The sequence below is a fragment of the Neopsephotus bourkii genome, unplaced genomic scaffold (genome assembly GCF_033783945.1).
Source record: "Neopsephotus bourkii isolate Nb327-2 ecotype Australia unplaced genomic scaffold, CSIRO-AGI_Nbou_v1 NB_1814, whole genome shotgun sequence".
Taxonomy (NCBI): Eukaryota; Metazoa; Chordata; class Aves; order Psittaciformes; family Psittacidae; genus Neopsephotus; species Neopsephotus bourkii.
In genome coordinates, this window is record NW_026902287.1 from 1,021,882 (window position 1) to 1,047,862 (window position 25,981).

Consider the following 25,981-nt stretch of genomic DNA (forward strand, 5'->3'; position numbering starts at 1 on the left):
AAAGAGACAAGCTGTGTTTAGGGTAGTCTGTGAGACTCACCTCCAGCCTGTCTGGTTAAAAGCATTCTAGGTTGCTTTAGCGGTTTAGTCAGGCACATTTTGGGGGCAGGGGGCTGTTAAGATAAAATGGTGTGAGGAAGAAGGAAAAAATCCCAACACTTGCAATGACAATATGAAGAAACCTCCTTTCTTGCAGATAGCCCCATCCGTCTCCCACCCATCCCTTCTCTGGGACGCCTTTACTACTTGCAGAAAGCAAATCAGGGCACCCATTCTTAGTTGGCTCTGGGACACATACACATGCTCAAAAATACAGTTTCCACCTGTCCCGCCTGACTCCAAGACCCCCATCCCATGGGCTCTCTTGAATGGTGATGACATATTCAAATAGCAAGAACGTGGTTAATTGCACAGGCACATTAAAAATACTTGTGCCATGCCACCTGCACCTTCCTATAAGGAAAAGATTTTTACTTTTGTGTACTGGATTGTGGCTAGTGACCCTGAAGGCCCCTTGAGGACAGCAGGTTGAGGATCTGGCAGGCAGGCACTTTTGTGTGTGTTGGACTCATCACTTTGGGACACGGTTCGGAGAATCGGGTAGGCGTAGGGATGGTAAACTGCTGCCCTCTGTGTTACGGCTTTGACTATAGGTGATTCCACACAGTGAGATCCCGATGGTGTGGCAAGAACTCCAAGGTGAGGATACCACTTAAAATTGTAGACAGGGGAAAATTTGTGCATCCGAAAAGGGCATCTGGAGTGCTGGATAAGTGAAAAATACTCACTTTGCAGGAACCAGAACAAACAGCGTAGATACATTAGCCTGAAAGAAGTTGTGTAAAGCAATCAGTCAGAGGTGTCTGTGGTTTGTACTACAAGGAGATGGTTTCATATCTTTCTGGATCGAGCACCGTAAGTGGAAATTTTCCCGAACATGACATTAATATTGCTCAGTGCTGTCATTTGTTTTAAACGTGCAGGAGCAGCACTTTGTAGGCTCATGGATCTTAGTTACACACATCTCCGCAGCACCTGTGCTCCTAAGTAGGTGAGTTTCTGGGAGATTAAATTAAACAGCAGGGACACTGTAGCTTCAAATGAAAGCAGTGAGCTATCAGCAGAGTGGGAAATTGAACTGTCGAATCACAGGATGGTTTGGGTTGGAAAGGGCCTTAAATCTCATCCAGTTCCAACCCCCTACCATGGGCAGGGACACCTTCCACTAGACCAGGTTGCTCAAAGGCCCGTCCAACCTGGCCTTGGACACTGCCAGGGATGGGGCAGCCACAGCTGCTCTGGGCAGCCTGTGCCGGTGCCTCAGCACCCTCACAGGGAAGAACTTCTGCCTAAGAGCTCATCTCAATCTCCTCTCTGTCAGTTTAAAGTCATCCCCCCCTGTGCTGTCACTACAGGCCCTTGTAAAAAGTCCCCTGTCAGATTTCTTATCAGCCCCTTTAGGCACTGGGAGTTGCTCTAAGGCATCCCTGGGGCCTTCTCCTCTCCTGGCTGAACAAGCCCAACTCTCTCAGCCTTTTTTCGTTGGAGAGATGAGGAAGTTGCCATGCTCCTTAGGCAACACTGATTATAGCAACAGAACTTGTAAGAACATTTATCGACCCCTTCTTAAATTACTTCTGTGCATTTGGTGATTTGACTTGGGTAAGTAACGTAAAGTATCTAAGTGTATCACGTTTCTTGGCCTAACAGGTTTTCTGTACTTCTTTTCACAGAATATTCCCATACCAACCCTAAAAGCTTTTGCAGAAGCACTGAAAAATAACACCTATGTGAAGAAGTTCAGCATAGTTGGGACACGGAGCAACGATCCTGTTGCTTTCGTAAGTACCGTTGGCTCATCGTCTTAACGTTGTGACAGGAGCTGTTCCTGGGCAAGGTATTTTTGGAGTTACTGAGTGATTGCTTCTGCACCTCACGTCACGTTTGGCATGTCCCGTGCCTCTGATGTTTGGTGCTAGTGAAAGCGAGCGACAGACAGGACATTTGTGGAGATCTGGGACAGACACGTGGAGGTTTCAGGACGCAATTCTTTAATCCCATTCGGTCTCGTGTTTGTCCTCAAGGATCTCCCAGAAGGCAGGTGGGAGACAAAAACTGACTTCCTAGCAGCACTTTGTAAAAGCAGTGTGTCTCTTATCCTACACCAGGGCCACCCCTATGGTTTCTGTTGGTACAAAGCCATACACTGGTGTGTGCACACCATCCCCCCCCTCACACATGTCTACTCCAGCTCTTTCATATATTCCTTAGTGCAGACCTGTGCAGAAGCAGGACTGCATTTCTTCTGGGGGTGATAAAAGGGTCTTTCTGGCTGCTGCAAGTGGTCTTTCTTAAATATCAGTAGGGATGCAGGGCGGTGCTCACCTTTCTGCCTGTCCCTCTTGCTGCCTTCCAAGCTGCATCCTTGCACATGCCTCTAGCACCACTGCAGCTGATTTTTGCTCTTCTTCACCTGCCTACCTCCACACACATATGTGCACACAAGTTGCCTGTTAGGAAAAAACCTTCTTTTCGGAAGGCAGGTGTAGCCCTTGCAGTATTTCAGGCACTCTGGACTGGGGAAGGAGCTTGTGCAGGCAGTACTGATGCTGTTGAGGGCCCTTGGAACACTATGCAGGAGCCAAGTGCTGTGTGAATATGTACAGGCTAGCCCAGCTACGTGGACATTACCTGCTGGTCCTTCTGCTTCATGGCATAGATGGGTGCTCCCATGCATCTTACGAAATGAGATTGTCAGATCAGAATAGGGGGGTGGGGGGAAGGGTTGGAAGGTGCTAGCCCTCTTCTGGTCTTACCTACTGAGGGAGCAGAAGTGATTAATATGGTTGTGATGCTACTTGGGAAGATACCTTGGGTGTGTGGAATCCCTTGTTGCTCAAGAAAGATGCTCTTCTCTGTGCCTGCTGTGATAGGAAATATCTCAGCCCCACACAGAATGAGCAGTGAAGAAAGGAGGCAGGGATGAAGCTGGACAGCATCCCTGCCATCACTATGCTGGCTTTAGAGAGGTGAAGCTGTCACAGGGCATTCATAGGTGTGGACTGCTGCTTTTTGGGGTGGCCCTAAGGGTTTTTCCATACAAGGTTTCGCTGTGGCCTTCCACATGCTCATGTTCAGGAATCCCTTTCACCCTACACAGAGCTCTCCCATCTGGTGATGGTGAAACTGCACAGTATGCGGGGTCATCACAATGCCCTCTGGAGGCAAGGTGAGCTGAACCCCTGCTGCTGAACCCCTGAACTCTCACTGCCAGCTCTTCCTGCTCCCCTCTGCCCGCAGGCACTGGCAGAAATGCTGAAGGTCAACAACACACTGAAGAGCTTGAACGTGGAATCCAACTTCATTTCTGGGTCCGGGATCCTGGCTGTTGTGGAAGCGCTCCAGGGCAACACCTCTCTGGTAGAGCTGCGCATCGACAACCAGGTAAAGCCTGTGCCAGCAGGAACTGTGACCAAATGAATGTGTCCTGGGTGCTGGCTTGTCAAGGTGTAGGGTGGCAGCCACCATCACTGCCAGGCTGCATTGAAGATATTTCAGCCCCTGCAGTTCCTGGGCAGTATCTGCTACTACACACAGTTATCAGCTTCCCATGGTGCTTGCGTTGCCCTGGAGAGTGGTAATGCAGCTGTCCACACCTCTCCAGTATCACACCTTGCTCTGAGCTCTTGCAGAGACTTTAATAATGTCTCTTTAGTAAAACGGAAATGTACAATGGAAAGAGAGCTCCAGTGTGTGCAGTGAGCAGGTGCTGTGGAACGTTTAGGTCCCCCAGGGACTATGGGGTGGTAGTAAACCCATGGGGTTTAAAAAAAAGGCAAAAAAACCCCCAACAAAAGCAGCTGAGCTACAGGGAGCTCAGGGGCAGGTGATGGTGACAGGGAGTTCAAAATCAGTTTCTCCAGACATCTCTTAGCTGCAGATCTGTCCATGTCTTCGGGCAAGAGGACTTATGGGAATGTCTGCTGTGGCAGTTGGAGCCACTTGGTTGCGCAAAGAATAGGCCAGTGGTTTGTTTCACCAGCTCCAAGTCAGGAATGCCAGGTGGACCAACAGGTCTGAAGAGGGAGGGAAAGGATGGAGATGGCAGGTAAAAGTGCTCATTCTGAATCGCCCTCTGACCTGACGAGCTTGCTTTTCTGTTTTCTAAAGAGCCAGCCCTTGGGCAACAAAGTAGAAATGGAGATTGCGAGCATGTTGGAAAAGAACACCTCCCTGCTGAAGTTTGGGTACCATTTCACTCAGCAAGGTCCCCGGCTCCGCGCCTCCAATGCCATGATGAATAACAATGACTTAGGTGAGTTGGGGGCACAGGAAGGTCCTGTGGGCAGTTCCTGGTGGGAGAAGGGCAGAACTACTTGCTTGAAAGCTCTGGTGGATGCGCTTGAATCAGGAACCACCTCTTGAAGGGTGTGACGATGCCTTGCCTCTCGAGAAGGAAAGCAGCCTTCGCTGGCTGGTTCCCTAATGCAGCTGCTGTTGGAAAGGGTTGTGATCCAAACCTGGGGACACTGGACAGCTAGATCTCCCAGAGGCAGCATTTCTGGCAGTAACAGTGGGTCTTGTTGGGAAGGAGTGAGAGCTGCTAACATGCTTCGGCACAGCACATGATACAGCATATGGCACAGGGATTATAAGCTGCCAGCACTTGTGATTCCTGCCAACTGCTTGTCTTCCTGTAGCTTCATTCCCACTTTAACAAGGAGATGAAAAGTAGTAGAGTTGAACTTTGACGGTAGCGGGCGTTGGCCTGTCCCCTTCGGCAAAACAAATTGGAAGTGTTTCTAAGGAGAGGTGGGAAGCCGCATGGCTTTGAGTTATCTTTATACCCTCAATGAAGTGATGGGAACTGCTTATGAAGCAAAACGTGGGCAAGTCTGCAAACTGCCGTTTCAGCCAATGCATGCAGCAGGGGCTTCCTACTGCTTGGCTACAAGCTGCTGTAGAGCGCTGGGAATCAGTCCCACAGAGCAGTACTGAATGCAGCCAACACTCGGTACCAGACATACTGCTTACAGGCTTGACAGCACCAAACTCCTTCTGAGCAGCGGCAGACAATGTACCTGGGAGAAATAAGCAGAAGTTTGGAGGTATCCTTTTTGTACATGAGGAAGAATTGGGCTCCTAGGAAGCATGGCCAAACATAGGAGTATGTGCCAGTTCTTCAGGGACCACACTGAATACTCAGTATTATGATTCACTGCACATTTATTCTGCCTATGGCTGCATTCCTGGCCACTAGAGAGCTGCACCAGGAAAGGCTGACTGTTTTTTGTCCGTTTGAAGAGAGCAAGGTTTTTAATGACTCTGCAGCACCTGGCATTCAAAGTAATCAGCTATAAGATTTGAATCCAGTTCCTGCTGTTTACTGTTTTATTGTTCCTACTGTTAAAGGGAAGAATTCACAGGCTGCCTTCCAGGTAACAGTTGTGAAATTTGCCTTTATTTTTATTAAGATCTGCATTTTTTTGTCTAATCTAGTTCTTATTTGCAGCTCGTACTCATTGGTCAGATGGTGTCTGGCAATAGCATCTCAGCTCTACAACCGGACAATGTATAAGTATAGAAAAACTTTATTTTCCTCCCTATCATCAATAGGTCTCTGCTTGTGCTCCACTCCAGTGCTCTTGCTTACGGTCACCTGACGCTGGCAGAACTTGGGTTTTGGTCTCACAGCGTTTGTTCTCTAAGATGCTCTGTATGAACCAACTGTGAAGGCTTTTACATTTATCCTCATGAGCTAGCTTCTCCATCCCTTTATACCTTTTTTTCGCCTTTTTTCCTTACACATTTCTTGAAGAGTGAGTGTAGCTGTCAGAGCTGTACATCAGCTTTAGAAGTAGACAGGCTGCTGTGACTGTGTTAACCATGATCAGAGGGCTGGAGGCTGAAGGCTTAGGATAAGAAAAGAAGGTATTTTTTTTTTAATTTGAAAGGGCAATTGAGAAAAACTAGCAAAGGAAAAACTGTGACATCAATTTCTTGCTTTTACATCAGTTAGCATCAGGTGATGCTTTGGCCAAAGCCACATAACAAACAGTGTGAACTACAATTGGCTATAGAATAAGGGAGGTAAGGCTGAAAGTAGCTTCTGGCCCTAAGAATTTGCAGGGATGGAAACTTCATCTTACCTTCCTTGATTTTAAACTGTGTAAGGCTGTGTCTGCTGCTTAATGCAGGAATTCAGAAGCTGATGCTATCCTGTTTCTTTCTTGGCAGAAAGTAGGTCTCTCGGCTCCTTTCCACAGTGGGTAAGCCAAGCCTGCCATCCATGTCTTCCCGTTGTCATGACTGATTCCTCTTCTTCTTTTTCAGTGAGGAAGAGAAGACTTGCAGAGTTGAACGGGCCTATTTTTCCCAAGTGCAGAACTGGAGTGTAATTCCTGGCTGTGGAGGTCATTCCCGGTGATCTGTTCTACACTGTGGAAATTTAAAGGCAATAAGTGCCTTGACAGAGTATTTGTGGTGCCTCGGTTCTGTTTCATGCACTATCAATCAGTTTAAATTAACTAGTGGCTGTAGTTGAAGATTTTACCCAGTAGGACTGTTGATGTTTTCTGTAGAGTTCAAACTGTTCAAGCCAATTTTATGCAGTCTCAGTTTTGAGTACATCCCAGTGCAAAAGTGATTCTTAATTAACGTCGGACTTAATTTTTCTATGAACTTCCTGCACAGTGTTTCACACAGTCAGGATGTGGTATGCATGAGTGAAAGAAACAACTACTCCACACAAATTACAGAAGTGTTAAAAAAATACTTTATTTTTCTTCCCCCAAATTGATCTCGAGCAACTATGGAGGAACAATTAGTTTAACAAACACTTCTACTACCTGGAAACATGGCTAATTTAAAGAATTGTGAACTACAGGTTTTTACTGACCTTTGCTGAGGCGATTTGTTGGAGGTGCTGTTTCAAGCATATCCTCATGTTTCATTTTCTCCACCCCCTAATTATAAGGAACTTAAGGCCACCAATTATAAAACAAAAGTCTCAAAAATTGAGTGGTTTAGGATTGGCTAATAACTCTTCTATCCTATCCATGTCTTCTACCCTATCCATGCCTGAAGAAAACAGTCACCTTTAGAGAAGTGACGCAAATCCTAAGCGCACAGAGATGGCCAAACTAATTATCTAATCCTTACTCGTTCAGTTTCCTAATGTTAAAAGTGCGTGTCCAAATACTCAACTGGAAACAAGTCACATTCTTTCTCTTTGCTGTTTTGTCTGGATGACCATGTCCACTAATTAAATTTTGTTCTGATGGGGATTTTTCTTTTACTGCCATTCCTAATGTCTGCATAAGTGCAACAATAAATGTGCCCTAGAAAAGCTGGTCAATGAAATAGCCCAATTCTGAACTTGCACTGCATACAGTCTGATAGCTTTCTGTCAGACAGTCTACCACCCACCATCTAGCCTGGAATTCCCCATAGGCTTGTGTAGCTCCCAGACATGCAGTGGACCCAGCCCTATCCCATCCAAAACTGCTATTAACCTGGGTGGGATCCTGCTCTGTAGAAAGAGTCTCCTGTTAGAAGCACTGCCATACGAAAGCCTTATTCCTGGCCTGATGACACATCCTAGAAAATGTTTTCACTTGCTAGATATCTGTCTGTACGCATCTGTTAAGAGTGAAGTTTTGCAGCCTTTGATGCATACCCCTGCAAAGTCCCACAGATTCCTTTACAGCTTGTGCACAAATACCACCTGTGATTTAGCTCTGACCAGTGAAACAGAGCAACACTGTACTTTCAGCAGTGTGGGAAATGTGTTTGTTGCTCTTCAAAGCTTAATAAATGCACCCATGGTGTCAAATAAAGTGCTTCACTGTAGCTTCTTCCCCCTACCCTGAAAGTTCCTATCAGAAAATGAATACAACAGAAAAATACTTGAAAACATATTGAAGAAGAAAAAAAAAAAAAAAGAAAATAAACTGGCAGACAGCCTCTTTCTTCCGTATGTACTACAAAGACTTCAAAACGGTCAACTAAATCATCAAACCCAAGCCACAGTTTCAGTGGAGCCGTCCGCTCAGATCTGCATGCTACAGGCTCAGCTCTTCCATGGGCTTCCAACAAATATAAATGCACCTTATCCTGGGAAATCCTGACAGTGCTAAGACATTCAAGGAGACTCATCTGCAGAGCAAGGAGCACTACATGGATACTACAACAGCATTTTTTCCTAAGTGAAAAAACCCTTGAGAAGGAAAAAAAAGGCAAAAAAAAAAAAGCAAGAACCTTGTCCTATGTTTCACTATAGCAGCACCTAAATTAACCATGCAGCCCAAACCTATACTAAGGTGGCAGGACTCCTCAGCTGATTGATTCTTATAGAGCTGCTTTGCTGAAGAATGCATGCGAGAGCTGTGCGGAGATGGGCTGTGCTGAGAGGCATCAGGTTTTGTGGTGAAAGGCATCAAGCTGTGCAGTGATGGAGCTACAAAATGGTGATGCTTGGGAGCAAATGGGTCACTGAGCCATGAGCTCTCCAAGAAAAGGGAAAAGAAGCATCTTGCTGACTGCAGTATCTGGCAGTGACAGCCAATGCTTCTTAACTCTCACCTCTCCTGGAGCTGATGTGCCTTCTCTCAGGCACTACCCCTAAGTTGCCTGACATCCACCACACAGCATTTCACATGGCAAGTTCTTATTTGTATTAATCTGACAAAACTAACTAATCCAGAAGCACGACAGAGAAGCTGCTCATGGGCTAACTTGCAAGAGGGAAGCTAGGGATTTCTCTTACCCCACTTCTCCCCTCTCTGCAGCAGAGGGAACCTGGCTTTACGGGTCTCCATCTGCACACCTCAAACCATTCTCCTCCCTTGCCTTAGTGCAGCAAGGACCAGAAGAGGTCCCATGGCTCCCCTCTGACTTTGAGGTAGAATCTACAGCTGCCAGGAACTCTCAGAATTGTATCTTATAGCCAGGCCTACCACATGGCAGACCGCTAGCTAGGTTTCAGCATTTATTTCTGCAAAATTAAGCATCTCCAACATACCAGTTGAAATATGTTTGTGCAGTACTTTAAAAATTACAGTGGAAGCACTAAAGGTTATTTATCATCACAGGAGTTTACATATAAAATATAGTTGTTGCCATTCTGTACTGACAAGTGGTATACAAACAGCCTTCCAAATAGATTACAGTGTTCCAGCCTTGCTGACAGACTGAGTTATAATCTTGTGTTCTTTTCAGCCTACTACATGAACAGAGTACAGTATGCAAGCCGGGAACTCCCAGCAGTGCTCTAGACCAGGCCTGCATGTATAGTTTGCATATTTTTCCACAAGTATTCCAGTCCTCGAAAACACAGAGGTTAACTGGCCAGCAAAGCCTGGCAAGGAAGATAGATCCAAGGGGACCTGCTTAGACTTCTGCTGAAGGTGTCTACTGATGGGAATTTTCCAGTTTCTTCTCCAATATGGCTTGTGCACACATTTACTATTAAATACCATCCTGGAAAGCTCTCCAAAGGAGATATTCATAAGTTTCAGCTTTGCTTCATGAAGGGAAGGGTCATAAAAACAGTTGCTGAACCACTGATTTCATGGTAACAATACTGGAAGTCTGAAGAAATGCTTGCTATGGCTTTAATGGAACCAATGCCCTGTCTCTAAGTTGCCAGTCGAGCCAACAAATGAGACTGAATTAATAGCACTGAGGGAAGGTTACAGTCTGCATGAAAATAACCTTGCCCTAATTGTCATTAAGGACTGCAGAAACCTGAGTAAACTGTTTTCTTGCTCTGAAAAGCAGCTGCAAGTAAAAAACCCCCCCAAAAACCCAGCAGTGTGACTTCACTTCCTAGTGACTAACTACTATTCAGTACCATGAATGACAGTAAGTTTCTAAGAAATTTTTTAGTCCAGACATATCTTCTAAACTATTAATAAAACCTTTCTGTACATTCTACGGCATGAGGCACACAAAGCAGCAGGTGGACAAGTACTCTGAGCTCATGTGCTGTGGATCCCTTCAAAGACAACTTCTTCACTCACAGGAGCTGGGAATCGCAGACATCTCTACGGGCTGAGTTTTTTCAAAAGCTTAATCACAAAGCACAGATGCTCCCCAAATCTTGAATTATTTAACTTGAATAAGGGATCCTGTATTCTCCTTATAGTCGCTACTGACATTTATGCACACGTCAACATCACTTCCAGTGTCACAGTGCTGGTATTTTGACAGTCTCTGTGCTCCCTTCTCTGTGTGTCTCAGTTCCAACATGCTTCAAGCTGTTGTGTTTTTTTTAATGCAAGCAGAGCTGAGCCCTGGATATTCGATGTACAGAGAAGTTAAGGAATACAACAATTCCTGGGGAAACAGAACACTGGAATGAGGGTTGCTTTTGCTGCTCATCCTACAGGTCACACCCAAGAAGTATGTTGGGACAAGACATGTGGGCCTTTGCTCCAGTTACCAGAAGTATCCTTACTCTGCCTTCAGCCAGTTTTAGGCGGGAGTCGTCAAGTCAGACTTCGTGTAACTACTCCTTGCTTCTCACTGGTATAAACCAAGTGAGGCAGGCAGATGGCATGTACATGGAAATATCTTCAGCTCCAATCCAGTCACGTACCCACACCAAACTGAAGCATCTGCTGTTTTCACACCCTAACTGCTGAAGCAAATGCACGATCAATGGAGAGGCTGGACAGATCAGTCTCCATGCAGGAGGAAAAGAATGGAATTCTTCTTACGTCCTTTCAGTTTCTTTTGAATTGTGAACATCTGTGTCCCATCACACAAACTCCGCTCCAAAATTCCCATGATAGAGGCCACACTACAAGACCCAAGAAAGGGAATCCTGTAGTGCTAGTGGTGGGTTGGGCACACTGGTAATTTATGGTCAAGTAATGGATGGTTTCAGCACATTCTCTAAGTTTAAAGGCAGCACATGAACAAGACTTTCAAAGCCAACACATTTCCATGATTTCCAAACCTAACCGAGCAACAGGAATCTGGTTATTGAAGCCCTTTGCATTAACACGTGTCAGATTAGCTAATGAAATGGCTTAATTTTTTCCTGCCACCAGCGTCCTTTGCGAGACATCTTCAATAGGTACCCTTAGCCTTCTCCTTGTACAATCACATTCCTCCTTAAGTATCTGTCCTGAAGCCCTTGAAGTCAATTTGAGCTCTTTATCTTGACAAACAGGACAGCAGGCTGTAAGACCTTTGTTGCGACAATTCGGACATGCCAGGACAAGCTGCCGGCAGTGCTGGCTGGAACAAAGCTTATACTGGTCCCACAGCTCCCCACAATATCTGCATGCTGGAGGGAGGAGGAAAAGAATAAGTTAACACCCACACTGCCCTATCTGTCCCCCTTACAGGGGGTTCTACATGGCACACGGGGCTGCCAACTCTCATTTGAGTAGTTATCTATTGTCTTCCAGGCTTTTAATTCCTCGTGAGCTTGATCTTCTAGAACCTAGCTCATTTTTAGACTTCTGATTTTGTTGTAAGGTCCTTGTTGCCAAGAAAAATATACTGGTGGTAATTAAGCCAGCATGGAGGAATGTTGCCTCCTTGGGAAGGCAGTGCCATGGGACTTTCTTCCACCTAAAAGCAATGGGTTGTGCAAATGTGGTGTCATTTGCAGTCCTGGTAGTATCCTTCCAAAACGTCACAGGTTTTAAGGCTTTCACTGAAAGCTACAGCCCAGTTTAGCTGTACCATCAAGAAGGTGCCTACCCCAACACTTCCCCTTGAATTTTCCGTAGGGATGGCTGTGATGTATGCAGAGAACATTCTGTTTCTACACCAAGCCAGGCACCTTCAAGATATATATGGTAACTGCAGAGGAGGAATAGGAGGTTAGGCTCAAGAAGCTACCCACTCAAAGGAAAAACAGCACTGCTTTATAAAAGGGGCTGGGGCAAATTCCATCTACTTGTACATGGCAACTGAGAAGAAAAAAACCAGGTAATTCATTTGCAGTATCTGGAAAGCGACCCCAGCCAGAAGTCCAGGCAAAGATCTTAACAGCTTCAACTAGAGGTCACTGAAATTCTACAGGGTACAGAAACTTTTAAAACATGAAAATAAAGTGCTGTAGAGCTTAGTGCCCCCAATCCTGAAGTGCCTGGCAATCAGTGCTGATGTTCAGTAGATTACAGAGAACAGAGGAGCAGAAAACAGCTGACACCAGGAGAACTATTTAACGCTTCAGTCACTCAGCCAACCACAGGCTGATCAGCACTGTGGGCAACAAGTGGGTAACAACAGTAGTAGTGCTTGATGTACGTCTCCATTGCTGCAGACGGCTTGTTACAGCACCTGTTCTGCAGGGGATGCTTCCTTTTACTGCTCCAGTTTTAGGGAACTCTGTTTAGTGACCCCCTTTTCTCTCATTTCTGTTTTAAGTGTTAAAGCCATAGAGTTGGTAACTATAATGAAAAGAGATAGTACTAAAACAAGAAAGCAAGTATCAAGAAAAACCATACAGGCTACTACTACAGGCTGTCCCATCCTGGACATCAATGTGGGAACCACTGACATAGCTTCCCGCCTTCCACACTTACATTATCTAGTCCTACCTGAGATTATATCTTCATTGGAACAGATAGCATAACGATCATCAAATACGAACAGCTTCCCCCTGTAGAATCCATCTGGGAACTCTTCCAGGTATTTGTGAATTCCACCTTTCAGCTGGTAAACCTCTCTGCACACTGCCTGTTTAAAGCATATTAGCAGAAAAGCTGAAGAACAGGTCACTGGTGCTGTGCTACCACTCCCAGAGCAAATGCTTTAAATGCCAGGATCAACCAAAAGCAGCAGCTTCTCAGTGATCATCAGATGATCTGTACCACATGCACCCACAGCTCTAGGCAGTGCTACCAGAGATTACATGGCAGCTCCACAATGCTGAATTGTTCACATGAACCCAAATCTGCATGTAATGTTACAGTCCAAAAAACGCCTGTAACCTCCTCAGCTGAGGGAGGTTTAATGCATCACAGATCAAATGCTTTTGAAACTCTGTGAACCTCTACTTATTCTGCTTTTACATGGCAAGCTGACAGCTGGGGCAGGATTTCTCAGAGTTCATACTGATGCAGCAGAATAAAAAAAGAAAAAAAAAAAAAAAGGAAAAAATCAAGGTTTAAATCTCTGGACAACATTGGAACAGTCTCTGGAGCTGTTCCCTTGCTCCTTGAGGGAACGATCCAGGAGAAGAGTGGGACGTAAAGCGCAATTAGAACAATGTAATGTGCTGGATTTAGTTCCACAGCACTGCAAAAGCACTAACTGGCTGATTTTCACCACTCTGAGGTGCTCAAGCTGTGCAGTAATGACCACAGAGCATAACTGCATAAGACAGAGCTTGTGGAAGCACTGCAGAATGCTCTCAAGCTCCCCTAAAACACCGCTACAATAGTTAGGGCAGACTTAACGTCTTCTCACCAAATGGGTTACATAATTATTTTCACAGAGCAATCACTGCTGTGACACTAGTCCATGCAAACTATCCTGAGCTGCATTAAGCTGCCCATGTCCTTGAGAGACAGCATGAAGCAAGTGTGCGTCAGAGACATTTATCTCCCCACCTGCTCATTGAGCAGTTTGTGCACATTAAGAATTTACCAGCAAAAACGAAAGACAGCTGCTCTTAGAGCAGTCTCAACTACTTGACCCTTGTGCCCGCAGAACAGCTTCTCACCTTGCTTCGTAGATAAGCAGAGCCTCTTTCACAACGAATCCCTCCCGTGCAGTACATCAGGACACGCTTGTCTTTAAAAAGCTCCAGGTTTTCATCTACATAGCTGGGAAAATAGCTGAACTTCCTGATATCTGGAGCCAGGCAGCCCTGAAAATGCCCCTGCAATAACAACAGATGGCCGCGTGAGTGGTTATAAAGCAGGCTTGCATGGTAAGGTCTATGCCTTGAACTAGAGGAAGTAACAAACATTTGGGCCACAACACTTGGCTCACTGCAGGTACTTTAGGCTGCATTCACGCATAAAAATACCTGTTGAATCTCTAAAAGGATTCCAGGGACAGCATGTCTCCTCATTCAAACATAAAAGAGGGTGCTAAGCAGAGCAGAACTGTCAGAGAGAGGATAAGCCACAACACTGCAAGAAGGTTGGTGGGTGCGAGAGCAGGATGCCCCTATTCTTTTTGACATGCGGGACAAGACAAAAATGCTGGGAAACATCCTTACATGTTATTCTACTTTTAGTTCAAACTATATGGTATTCACTGCTCATGCTGTATATACTGCTTTGTCTTCTTCCAGCCCCAAGCTGTGTAAGCCCTTAGCCAGGCAATCTCTGTAATGAGTTGCTGAGCAGGTCCTCTGCTGTTTGTATCAAATATTCATTACTGAACTGAACTTTGCACATATTACAGTCAATCTGGAATCCAGTAAGGTTGCACCCCCACAATGTGAAATGCTTCTCACCAGCCCCTGTAACACACTGCAAGAAGCAGGCAAACAACACTTACTATTTTACTTTCATAGAAGTTCCTACAGTCCAGCAAGATGGTATCGCTTTGTCCTAGACTGGCCTGAGACAAATAATGTTCAACTTCTTTATGAAATTCCTGAGGGGATAAATGGATTCCTTAAAAAAAGGAAAAGAAAAAGGGGGAGGAAGGAAGGAAGAGAAAAGGATGTGAGAAGCTGAACTACAAAACAGTTATGTACGATCTAGCTGATACAGATTCTCCTCAGATTTCCAAACAAAATTTTCTATGACAGTTCACAGGCTTTTCATCCCAACTCAACAAGCCAAGTATATCCATCTTTGGCTTCCTATTGGCAAATGAAAGAAAACACAACATTGCTCCACATTACAGAAGCAGCAGCAGACAGGCGCTTGTCTTTATGATCTTTGTTACATCCCCTTGGCAACTCTTACAGTTGCAAGAGTGAAAAATGTCTCCCTTCCCTTTGCTCATCTTTCATTACATTTGGAGGCACAGAAGCATACAGAAATGCAATTTTTTTAAAGAAACCCTGTTGATAAAAATAGAAAATTTCCATAACAATGTATTAAAGTTTCTCAGCTATCAGGATGCTTAGACTTAAAACTCCCAACCTACTGAAAACCAAAAAACCTCACCCACCAAATCCTGACAGAGTAAAGGGAACCATCTCCATAAACCACTCTAAAATAAGAGGAAAAAAGGAAAAAAAAAAAAAATCTAAACATACATCCCACAAACTGCCAAAAAAAGGGGGGGAAAAATAGTCCTCTGTTAAAAACACAGAAAGATACTGTAGAAATTTACCACCAACAAAACGTGTTGGTAGAAAAAAGGACAAAACTGCTCTGTTAATTGCTGTTTGCTGTGCTCCCGCTTACCACCTACGTAAGTGCCCTCATAGCATACCCAGTAACATCTTACTGAGCATAATCCATACTAAGCGGCTACAGGTAGCAGAAAACAAATGTGGCTTGTGTTAGGGGGATAGCATGAACCTGACACAGGAGGTCAAGTTCCTTTTTACTCTGAAAGGCAGGAGCATGGCTGTTAACTCCAACACAAGTAAAGCAGTCAAGTCAGCCATAACATGTTATGTCCCTAACATATGAACATGGATCCACTGTAAGACTCCAAGGAAAGCTCTTCCTATACAACTTGGTTTTCACAGCAGCGTAACAATGAAAGAGCATTGAGGCTCTTTATATGGTGTCACTTCTGAGCAGTCTAAGCACCCACAGAATGCTTAAAATAAATACAAATATATTCAAGCATTGAAACGTCTTTCCTAAGCATCACAGTTTCACTTTACATCTTGCCTTTAGCAAGAGCCCGATAACTTACTCCCTGACAAGGTATGTCCCTATCCCAAAACGAAGTAACTGCTTGACATATATTAAAACTATTACTGTTTTCCACAAAATAGAAAGTTAATTCTAACATTTTTCATGGCAGCTCGCTTGGCAAACCAAAACCTAGGCCAGTGTCCTGACCACTGCAGAAGGCAATGTCTCTGATGAAGGTACTTTATTCTTCATTTACCTCTCACTTGGATGAGAGGCTTTATTTTTCATTAAATGAACTTACCAGTTTCTTTATAAGACACTATCTTTGGATCAATGCCCATAGGTACAATTTCTTTGAATACTCCAACTCGAAGGTCTGTGAAGCAGTGAGCTCCTCCTGCACTGCTCTAAGAAATTAAACACAAAAATAATCCACCAAACCTTGTCAGGTGTTAAGATTAAAATTACCCATTCATTTAACTTCTAAAGCTCACTAGAACATGAGTGTGTCTTGGTAGCTGAGGGCAAGAAATGTCTCTCCTGCTGAAATCCACATTCTAAATGCTGAGGTTCAGGCAATGGACCCCTACCACAGACTGCAGACAGCTGTCTTGGGCTATACTGCAGGTGAGACAGGCACCATTTGGCATGAGGTGCAGACTTACTGTGGAGTGGGAAGGAGGAGAGATCTTAGTCAGAAACAATGTCACAAGCACTGTCACGAAGACAGTCAAGGCCCCTGCAGAGCATGCTGCAAATAGAAATGTGTGGAGAAGGAAAATGCTGTAAGACCAGAGACCAGTACCTAACAATGCTGAGGCAGCAAAAGCCTACCAGAATGCCATATGGTGCCAGCCACAGCTGCCATCACCATCTGAAGACAGCAGTATACACATATGTTTAGGCTTAAGCAGAAGTTAGCACTTCTCCCTCCAGTCAGGCACTGCAAAACTCTTGACTCTGCCTGTGTATTTTCTCTAGAAGGCGTCCAATTCATGAACTCCTAAGTGTACACCAAGGCCCGCAAGAACTTAAAGCAGTAGGCTTCTAGGCAAGCATCTCAAAATAGGGCAAAGAGGAAATAGTGGAAATCTTTTGTGCAGGTAAGCATACATTGTGATGGTTTTGGTAGTCAAGCTGGAGTAAATGTCTGTTGAAGAATGATGGAGATGAAGGACACTCCCTCATTCACCTGTATGGGGGCTTTGCAGCTGCACCCATAGCTGCCAAAGCTTGTAGCTGGTGCTATCACTGGTCATGCTACCTGCTACTGCTGGTGAAAACTGGCAAAGATACCTAAATTAAGCAATATTAGGAGCCCCAGACTTAGATCAGTGCTGGGAGATCAAAGTACAAGGCTATTGTGAAGCAATGTGCTTATTCATCAAAAATTAAATGTCCTACATTAACAGTGCCTATGTAGGAATTACTTTTTCGTACCTTGAAATCCTCTTGGCACAAAATGTCTTTGAACAGAGGATGGGAAAGCATAGCTTCAACGTAGAGATTAGTAGCTGCTTTGCTTCCACCAACTGTCCCATTAATCCCTTCCGAAGCAACTCGTACCTGGGAGGCAAGAGGAGAAGCTGTCGCTAAGGCTTGGTAACAGCAAAAAGGGATCACAGTGAAATTAGGAAAATATGCCTGAGTGACAAAAGGCAGACATAGAAGTATGTTCCAAAAGGACACTACGGGGGGGGGGGGAGATGGTTTTACTGGAGCTGAACATAAAAAAAGACAGTAAATAAAACAAGAATATAAACTTAGTAATCACTTTTGAGCTGTTTCAAAAGAATCACATTAAGACAGCCAGAAGAGCTTGTGCCATAAACAGCTAAATGCTAACCGGCTGACAGGCAAATCCTGCAGTCAGCATGAAAATCCCCACTGGAGGTCTGCCTCAGGAAGAACAATAGGATTGTGCCCAATGACTCACACAGCTCACAGGAAAATGTGAATATGCATAATATCGCATGTAATATTAAATTTCAGTGAGTCATTTTATCTCCTGCACTGAAAAATGCACAAAAACTCCGAAGTGGTAAAAAACCCAAAAAGATTGAATATAAAAGGCAAGCTAAAAACCAACTGGTTGATCAGGCAAATGCTGTACCAGTCTTGGAGATGAGAAAAATACCAACCACCAGACAACACAGCCGAGCAGAAATACAGAAGTGAATGAGTCAAGACACTTCACCCTCAGACTTGTGCTAGTATAGAACAGGGTATGTGTCTACTGTTGGTAGAGAATAAAAACCGCTTAGGAAGACAAGTCAAAGATAAAACTGATCTCCTGCTTTTGAGTTGCCCCTGAAAAAAAATCCTCCCTTCCACTGACAGCCTTGTGAGGCTGAAATTTACCTTTGCACACATCTTCAAAATGCCAGCTAGATGGAGCCAACTACCTTCTTTAGACTAGTCTGCCAGAAAAGAACAGACTGTGAGGGATGAGCACTGCTATCCTACAGTGTGGTCTTAGGTGTCAGCTGATTTTCTCTTGTTCCTGAGAATACGGATTACAGCTTGGTGTAGCAATTCTGACTGGAAGACGCACTGAGGAGCTATTGATACACACAACAGTTAGTCACAGCCAGCCCAGACTTGTGCTGTATGGCACTGCACCTTCAGCTTGACCTTCAGGCTGCACTGTGCTGCACATATCCTTAAGCCACAGGACAAACCCAGCCCAATAATCCTAACAAAGACATATGCACACATCTCCCTGTTGATACAGTGGTGATTATGCCACCTGTGTGCCCTTGCTTTTATCTGAAAGTGCATCAAGACATTCTCTTGTGTATGTCCTTCCTGTTTTCACAGTACAAATGATGTTTAAAAAGTAAGTCTGACAGTTTGAACTATGGAAATGGGATAACAATTGCAAGGAGAGGCCTGCACGATGTCCTGGATGTGGATCAGAGGTTCACTCAGTGCTGCACAACCTGGGGCTCCCAGCATCAAAAGGGATCACAGAATCATAGAATTATTTGCGTTGTTAAAAGCTCATCCAGTTCCAACCCTCCTGCCACAGGCAGGGGCACCTTCCACTAGGCCAGGTTGCTCTAAGCCCCGTCCAACCTGGCCCTGAACACTGCCAGGGATGGGGCAGCCACAGCTTCTCTGGGCAGCCTGTGCCGGGGCCTCACCAGCCTCACAGGGAAGAATTTTTTCCTAACACCTCATCTAAATCTCCCCTGTCAGTTTAAAGCCATTTCCCCTTGTTCTGTCACTACAAGCTTTTGTAAAAAATCCCTCTCCAGATTTCTTGCAGGCCCCTACAGACACTGGAAGCTGCTCTAAGGTGTCCCTGGAGCCTTCTCTTCTCTAGGCTCAACAAGCCCAACTCTCTCAGCCTGTCTCCACAGGAGACGTGCTTCAGTCCCCTGATCATCTTCATGGTCCCCTTTGGGATTGCTCTTACAGGTCCATGTCCCTCTTGTGTTGGGCACCCCAGGGCTAGACACAGTAAGACTGTGTGTACTACTTTATCTCTGTAGCACTAGCTCTTAAATAAATAATAGCATAATCTTAAATTATACTTTACATAGCCTCAGTGCCTTTCTTAATGGATCCTAACAGACCAACACCTTCTCCTGCAAATACTTTGCTCTCCACATCACACTGCCCTGCACTCTGCAAAGATGTTTCTTTAATAAGAACATAACTGTTGCTTAAAACCTTACCTTTCCAGTGAGATGCAGATGCTGGCACAGAGCCTTTTGCCAAGCACAGAGTTCCTCTGGATTCTTCACCTCACAGTAACAGTAGTACAGAAGTACTTCTCCCACCTTGCTGTCCACAGCATGGCAAAGATGAACAAATAGAAAAAAGGATGTTAGTGTTGAAAACCACAAAAATATACTATTAGCAGTAACCATTAAAAAAAACCCAAACAGTTTTCTTCTAGCAGACAGAAGGAGAAAAAGCACTATGTAAACATCAGAGGAATTAGTTCTGCTGGGTTTGATTCTGGGACTGGTTACAAAATTAAGTCATCACGGCCAGTGGCCTACTCAAGTTTCTCTCAACACAGGACACAAGAACTGCTTGTCTTCTGTGTTCACAAGTGTCCCATTAAATGCTTAATTTGTCCAACTTGCAACTGACAATTTAAGCGCTTGCACTACCTGGCTTTAAAACCTCAAAACTTTTAGAGCTCATGATTCTGAGCAGCACAAACTGAATTCTCTCACAGTCAGAAACATCGTTGTGAACCTGCTTGTAAGTAACAAATGAGCTCTGAAAGCACTTCGGTGAGGGACCTGCAATTCTGCTCTTTTCTGTTATGGTCCTTCCTTATCGATAGACCCTAAGCCATCAAGTAACCTGCACAAGTCTGCTGTAAGAATAGGGGATGATATGGCTCTGGTAACTCATTCCTCTGAAGTTCCTGCCTTTACCCATTTCCCATGAAAAGAAAAATACAGTGTATCTACTTCTTTATGAGCACAGCAGTAATTTGTATGTTTTGTACAGGACTGAGTAGTTGGTTGTGGTTTAAGCCCAGCTGGTAACTCAGCACCACGCTGCCACTCCCTTCCCTGTTCCCCTATACCCCCCTAGCCCAGGTGGGATGTGGATGAGAATCAAAAGAATGTAAACTCCACAGGTTGAGATAAGAACAGTCCAGTAGCTAAAGTATAATACAAAACTACGACTGCTACTACTACTAAGGGAAATAACAAGGGGAGAGAATATAAAACGGGAAAGAAAAAAAATACAACAAAAAAACAATAAACACAAGTGATGGATACACAGTACAATTGCTCACCACCCACCGACTGATCCCCAGCCCAACCAGAGCAGCGATCTGCCCTTCTGGGTGACTCCCCCCAGTTTATATACTGGGCATGATGTGCTGTGGTATGGAATAGCCCTTTGGTTAGCTTGTGTCAAGGCTCCCTCCTGGCTTTTTCTGCTCCTCCTCACTGGCAGAGCATGAGACTGAAAAGTCCTCGGTCAGAGTAACCACCACTTAACAGAAACCAGAACACCTGCATGCTATCAGCATTATTCTCAGATTGAAGCCAAAGCACTGTGCCACCTACTAGGAAGGAGAAAAATTACTGTTACAGCTGAATCCCGGACAGCAGGTGTGAAATGAATTCAAATAAGCCAAGCGACTCCTAGAGTCACCTACACCTGCTCATCTAAAGAAGTATCTCAGGAATGTAGCCAGAACATATGCTGATCTAAAGGAGTATCAGGGAAGACTCAAACTGAACTTTGTAAAAGGTAGTTCTGGCAGAAGATCACATAAAGGTCTCTACAGCTGCCTGAAAGGAGGTTGTAGTGAGATGGGGACTGTTCTCCCAGGTAACAAGCGACAGAACAAGAGGCAACAACCTCAAGCTGCACCACAAGAGGTTTAGATTGGAGATTAAGAACAACCTCTTCACAGACAGGGAATCGGGTATTGGCACAGGCTGCCCGGGGAAGTAAGTGGTGGAGTCACCGTGCCTGGAAGTGCTTCAAACTCGTGTAGATGAGGCCCTCAGTGACATGGTTTAGTGGTGGTCTCAGCAGTCCCGGGTTTAACTCGATCACCTTACAGCTCTTTGCCAACCTAGCTGATTCTGCGACTGACGCTCTGATTTTAAAGCGTAAGCAGCGCAATATCCCGCTACCGGCCGTACCCGACTCCAAACGGCGGAGGTCTTTTTTACCTCGTCAGATCATCGTGGCCAACGTGGCTGGTGTCTGGCAGCGCCCAGGCGATCTCGGGCGCTCCCCGGCAGTGCACCTGTGTCCCGTCCACCCTGGCCGCGGGGTCCGCGGGGTCCGCGGGGCTCCCTTCAGCCGCTGATTCCTGCCCGACGTCCCCGCCATGCTGCAGAGCCACATGCCGGTGAATACCAGACAGCTCCTCAAAGCCCTGCCGACAGCACCACCACTGCACGCCCTCTCCGCCGGCGGCACACCGGGCTGCGACCGGCACCTCCTTCGCTTTGACGAACAGGGAGAACGCCTGGAACGCACCGCAAGCGGAAAGCGCCGGTTAACAGCTCTGCCCGACACCTCCCCGCCGCCGCCGCCGCCGCCGCCGCCACGGCCCCAGCCCCGGCCCCGCGTGTCCCACGGGGGATGACCCACCTTCCTGCGGGCGAACGCGCGCTGCTTCCTGGCGGCAGCGCCGTCGGGCGGAGCGGCGGAGCCGACCGCCGGGGCCTCGAGCGGCACCATCTCCGCCTCGGGAGAGGGGGGAGGCGGTACCCCGCCGGACGGGAGCCGCCCGCGAACTTTCTGGTTCGCACCGCCCCAACCCCCCCGGAAGTCCCGCGGCCTAGCGCGCGCACCGCCGCGCGGCCCTGGTCCCGGAAGAAGAGGGGCGGTGGGCCGGAAGCGGGCGGTGCGAGGGGAGCGTGCTGGAAGCCGCCCGCGCGTGGTGTCCCGCGCCGCGCCGCTCCGCTCCGCTCCGCTTGTCCTGTCTCCTCGCGTCCCCCGCCAGCCGCCATGTCGCGGCGGCGGCACAGCGATGATAGCGATGGTGAGCGCCGCCGCAGTGCCGCCAGCCCCGTTTGAGGCGGCGGGGGCGACGCGGGTTGGGCAGGGCCGTCCCGCCTTGGGAGCGGGCTGTTGGGCGGGATGGAGGGCGGCAGGGAATGGGGGCTCTCCGGCCATAATGGTGTGCTCGGTGTATTGGAGCAGGGCAGCCGCACAAAAGGCGGAGGACGTCTGAGCCATCAGAGATCGAGGAGAGGCTCGAGTCACTCATCTGCAGGGTCGGGGAGAAGGTAGGTGGGCTGGGTAGGGGCCAAGAGGCAGGCAGAGTTAAAGTGGCTTTGGGGTGGGTATTTTGGCGCGGAGGTACGGCTGGTGGTGTGTCGTAGTCGTCATGCTGTGTGTGTATTCTTCCACCCCCCACCCCCCTCCGCCCCGTTTGTTCCGTGCGGGCGATTTAAGTACTCACCGCCCAGAATTAAAAGAATTGTGTTATAAGATCGTTGGAACGTTATCAACTCTTACAAAAATGTGCGTTAAAGCGGACACTTTCGTAGTGTTATCTGGCGAACAGCGATAAACGGCCAGCGAATAGTTATTGTTTCGCGTCTGCAGTATATTGGAGCTCCTTGTAGCGTACCAGAGACATGGAGGAGTTAAACTTAAGACTGCATGCGCTTCGCGGTTCCAGCGCTGGCGGGATCTGAGGCTAGTACAAAGGGCATTAAATGCATGATGACAAAAATGATGGAGTGCTGAAAAACAAACGGCAGAAGTGCTTTGTTTCGTTCATTGAGTCTCGGTCACCTTACCGTGGTGACCTTAAGGTATTGTTAGATCTTGAATCCCGGGAGCGCGCTGGGAGCGCAGGGAGCTGGGTGATCGGGTGCAGCTCGTCACAGGAGTGGCTGCTGCTTCTTTCCGGCACGCCAGCACAGTTCTTACCTGCTAACAGAACTGAATCGTCGCTCTGAAAAAGGTGACATAAAAGGATGCTCTTGCTCAACTCCCTTGTTTTCCACGCGAGAGTCAGGGGCTGTTTTTTACTGCCTGGGGGATTATGAAAATTCGTTTTAATATCTTTTATTTTATTATTTTAGAGTAATTCATCATTGGAGAGCAACTTGGAGGGTCTAGCTGGTGTTTTGGAAGCTGATCTGCCAAATTACAAAAGCAAGATACTAAGAATACTATGTACTGTGTACGTATGCAGGGTCTGGGCATGTGGGAGGTGCTTTTTTGTTCTGTGCATAAGTTTGAGTGTTTAAGGTATTTAAATGCCAGGAATGGCTTTAGTTCCTGAGGGTTATTATAGGGTAAAGTTTATTTTACTACAGACGAAAAAAGAGAGGAAAAAGGTTTATTACGTAGCAGATGTAATTGAAGAAAATACTTCTTTGCATCATTTTGACTTGAAATGTATACAAAGGCTCAAAGCAGGTAGAAGAAATTTAGAGCTGCTCTTCAGTAACAGTGAGAGTGCAGTGGTGCTGGGCAATATCCTGTTTCCCAATGAGATGCATAAGAACACCAAAGCTATTGCTGCTAACACTTACTTAGTCTTGCCTGTGCTATATTCCTTGCCTGTTCCTCTTCTCTGGCATGGAGATGATCTTGTCTTATGAGCCCACTGGCTCAGGGAGGGGAGCTGGGAACACAAAGATCTGAAAGCAGGCTCTGGCAGCTGACAGCTTTCCTTCCTCCCTAGCAAAGTGCAGGAGCAGAGGTGCCCTGTGTCTGGGTCACTGAGCGGTGTCTGAGGGAGGGATTGTGCAGGCAGTAGGGACGAGAGGTGTGAAGAAGTGGTGTGGTGAAGAGGGAGAGTGTTCCAGCCCTGTCCTGTGCCATGGTTTTGCACATTCTTTAAATCTATTTTGTAGCAATGTTTAATGTAACACAAATAGTATGGGGTTACAGTAAGATACTTCTGAAATTTTAGGGTTAGCTTATATGCATGCAGAAATGGTAGTTTAATATTAAGTGTTTATAGCAGGACCTGGCCTTTCCTACACTGTGCTTAAAATCAGTTACTTTGACTTGAGAAACGTGGAGTCAAAATTAGTAGTCTAAAATGTGTGTGCCTTTTGTATGATTTCCTGATGCTGTATAATAAACGTATTTCTAAATTATGGACTTAAAGCAACTTTTTGCATCCTTGCCTAAGTTCTGTCAGTTACTATTCGGTCAACCCTCTGAAATACTCAGCAGTTAGGTATAAATAAAAAGCAAATACCTTAAATGTACTTGAAAGTGGCACCTGCCACTTCTAAATTACTGTAGTTAGCAAACAAAAAATTGTCTGTAAAATATTAACCACAGGGCAGAACTTTAAGATCACATTAGCAATTTTTTTCTTAACTTCCTCATGAGGCAGGTTTAACTTAGTAGAATCATAGGATGGTTTGGGTTGGAAGGGACTTTAAAGCTCATCCAGTTCCAACCCCCTGCCATAGGCAGGGACACCTTCCACTAGAGCAGGTTGCTCCAAGCCCCGTCCAACCTGGCCTTGGACACTGCCAGGGATGAGGCAGCCACAGCTTCTCTGAGCAACCCACGCCAGTGCCTCAACACCCTCACAGTGAAGAATTTCTCCTTCGTATCTGATCTAAATCTATCCTTTTTCAGCTTAAAGGCATTCCCCCATGTCCTATCACTCCATGCTCTTGTAAAAAGTCCATTTCCAGATCTCTTGTAGCCCCCCGTTAGGTACTGGTGGCTGCTGTAAGGTCTCCCTGGAGCCTTCTCCAGGTTAAACAATCCCAGATCTCTCAGCCTGCCTTCATAGCGGAGGTGCTCCAGCTCTCTGACCATCTTTGTGCCTGTGTATGTATATGCTTTTGGTGTATATATATATATATTTATATATGTATATGCTGTGTGAACTAATACATTCTTTGCTCTTCTCTCCTGCAGAGTAAATTTCAGATGCTAGCTATGCTGTCATTTATTATGACCTAGGGATTTTCCTTAAAATTTTGGCAATTTTGGCCACTACACTGTTACAGCAACTGTCTTGCTATAACTGTCTTGCTGTTCCATTTCATTAAGAGTTACCAACAGAAACGCAGTTGCTCTCTGACGGCACTACACCCCACACCCCCTCCAATGCAGCACAGGCTTCATTCCCCCACTTAGGGAATTCTTTTTTCTTTAAATACTTTACACACTTTTAGTATTTCCTTCATATCACGAAAACTCCTTATTGCAGATTTTTTCAGCAAAGTTAATGCAAGCTGCCCCATAATTAGAAATATTACCTATGTTTTATTCACTGCGTTTGCATTGTCAATGGGATTTTTTTCTGGCTGGGGGTTGGAGAGATGGGGTCTAGAATATTGAATATATTTGGAAAATTAACCATTCCTTTGGTTCCTTGTCAGTCTGGCTTCTACCACAAAAAAAAAAATACCCTTTTTCCTTGTTTTTTGTGATTTGTGGTTTTTGTTTTGTTTTGGTTTTTTTTTTTTTTTTAGCAAAAGATGTTACTGGGTTTCCTACTGGTACTGCTATCTCCCTAAAATGATTTAAAACAGTACTGTGTTAGTTCAGCTCTATTACAAATCATAGAATAGAATCACAGAATGGTTTCTGTTGGAAAGGACCTTAAGATCAAGTTCCAGCCCCTCTGCCATGGGCAGGGACACCTCACACTAAAGCATGTCACCCAAGGCTCTGTCCAGCCTGGCCTTGAGCGCCACCAGGAATGGAGCATTCACAGCTTCTGTGGGAAACCCATTCCAGTGCCTCACCACCCTTACAGTAAAGAATTTCCTTATATCCAATCTAAACTTCCC

General features: G+C 45.8%; 3 protein-coding genes across 7 annotated transcripts in view; 2 read left to right on the plus strand and 1 right to left on the minus strand.

Annotated features, from left to right (window-relative positions):
* TMOD1 (tropomodulin 1) overlaps nt 1-7,838 on the plus strand; it is a 37,908-nt gene extending 30,070 nt beyond the window's left edge. For all 3 annotated transcript variants that reach the window (XM_061342743.1, XM_061342741.1, XM_061342742.1), the window contains exons 7-10: nt 1,734-1,841; nt 3,301-3,444; nt 4,171-4,315; nt 6,334-7,838. In XM_061342743.1, the coding sequence (XP_061198727.1) occupies nt 1,734-1,841; nt 3,301-3,444; nt 4,171-4,315; nt 6,334-6,398 (462 nt within the window). In that variant the 3' untranslated portion in view covers nt 6,399-7,838. The remainder of the gene's footprint in view (nt 1-1,733; nt 1,842-3,300; nt 3,445-4,170; nt 4,316-6,333) is intronic.
* TSTD2 (thiosulfate sulfurtransferase like domain containing 2) lies at nt 6,753-21,950 on the minus strand. 3 transcript variants are annotated; one of them, XM_061342740.1, is made up of 9 exons: nt 21,840-21,950; nt 21,413-21,714; nt 19,430-19,538; nt 17,187-17,312; nt 16,048-16,153; nt 14,479-14,597; nt 13,691-13,849; nt 12,564-12,702; nt 6,753-11,296 (listed from the first exon to the last, which is right to left on the minus strand). In XM_061342740.1, exons 1-9 carry the CDS (start codon nt 21,927-21,929, stop codon nt 11,037-11,039), a joined length of 1,410 nt encoding a protein of 469 aa, XP_061198724.1. In that variant the 5' UTR covers nt 21,930-21,950; the 3' UTR covers nt 6,753-11,036. The 3 variants fall into 3 exon arrangements, with proteins under 3 accessions (XP_061198724.1, XP_061198721.1, XP_061198722.1); XM_061342737.1 differs by having other exon boundaries at nt 11,160-11,820; XM_061342738.1 differs by having other exon boundaries at nt 11,163-11,296; nt 12,549-12,702.
* Nucleotides 21,951-22,124: 174 nt separating this feature from the next.
* Nucleotides 22,125-25,981, plus strand: part of NCBP1 (nuclear cap binding protein subunit 1) — a 34,182-nt gene continuing 30,325 nt past the window's right edge. The window contains exons 1-3 of the mRNA XM_061342734.1: nt 22,125-22,233; nt 22,395-22,480; nt 23,288-23,388. Coding sequence (XP_061198718.1) covers nt 22,200-22,233; nt 22,395-22,480; nt 23,288-23,388 — 221 coding nt within the window. The 5' untranslated portion in view covers nt 22,125-22,199. The remainder of the gene's footprint in view (nt 22,234-22,394; nt 22,481-23,287; nt 23,389-25,981) is intronic.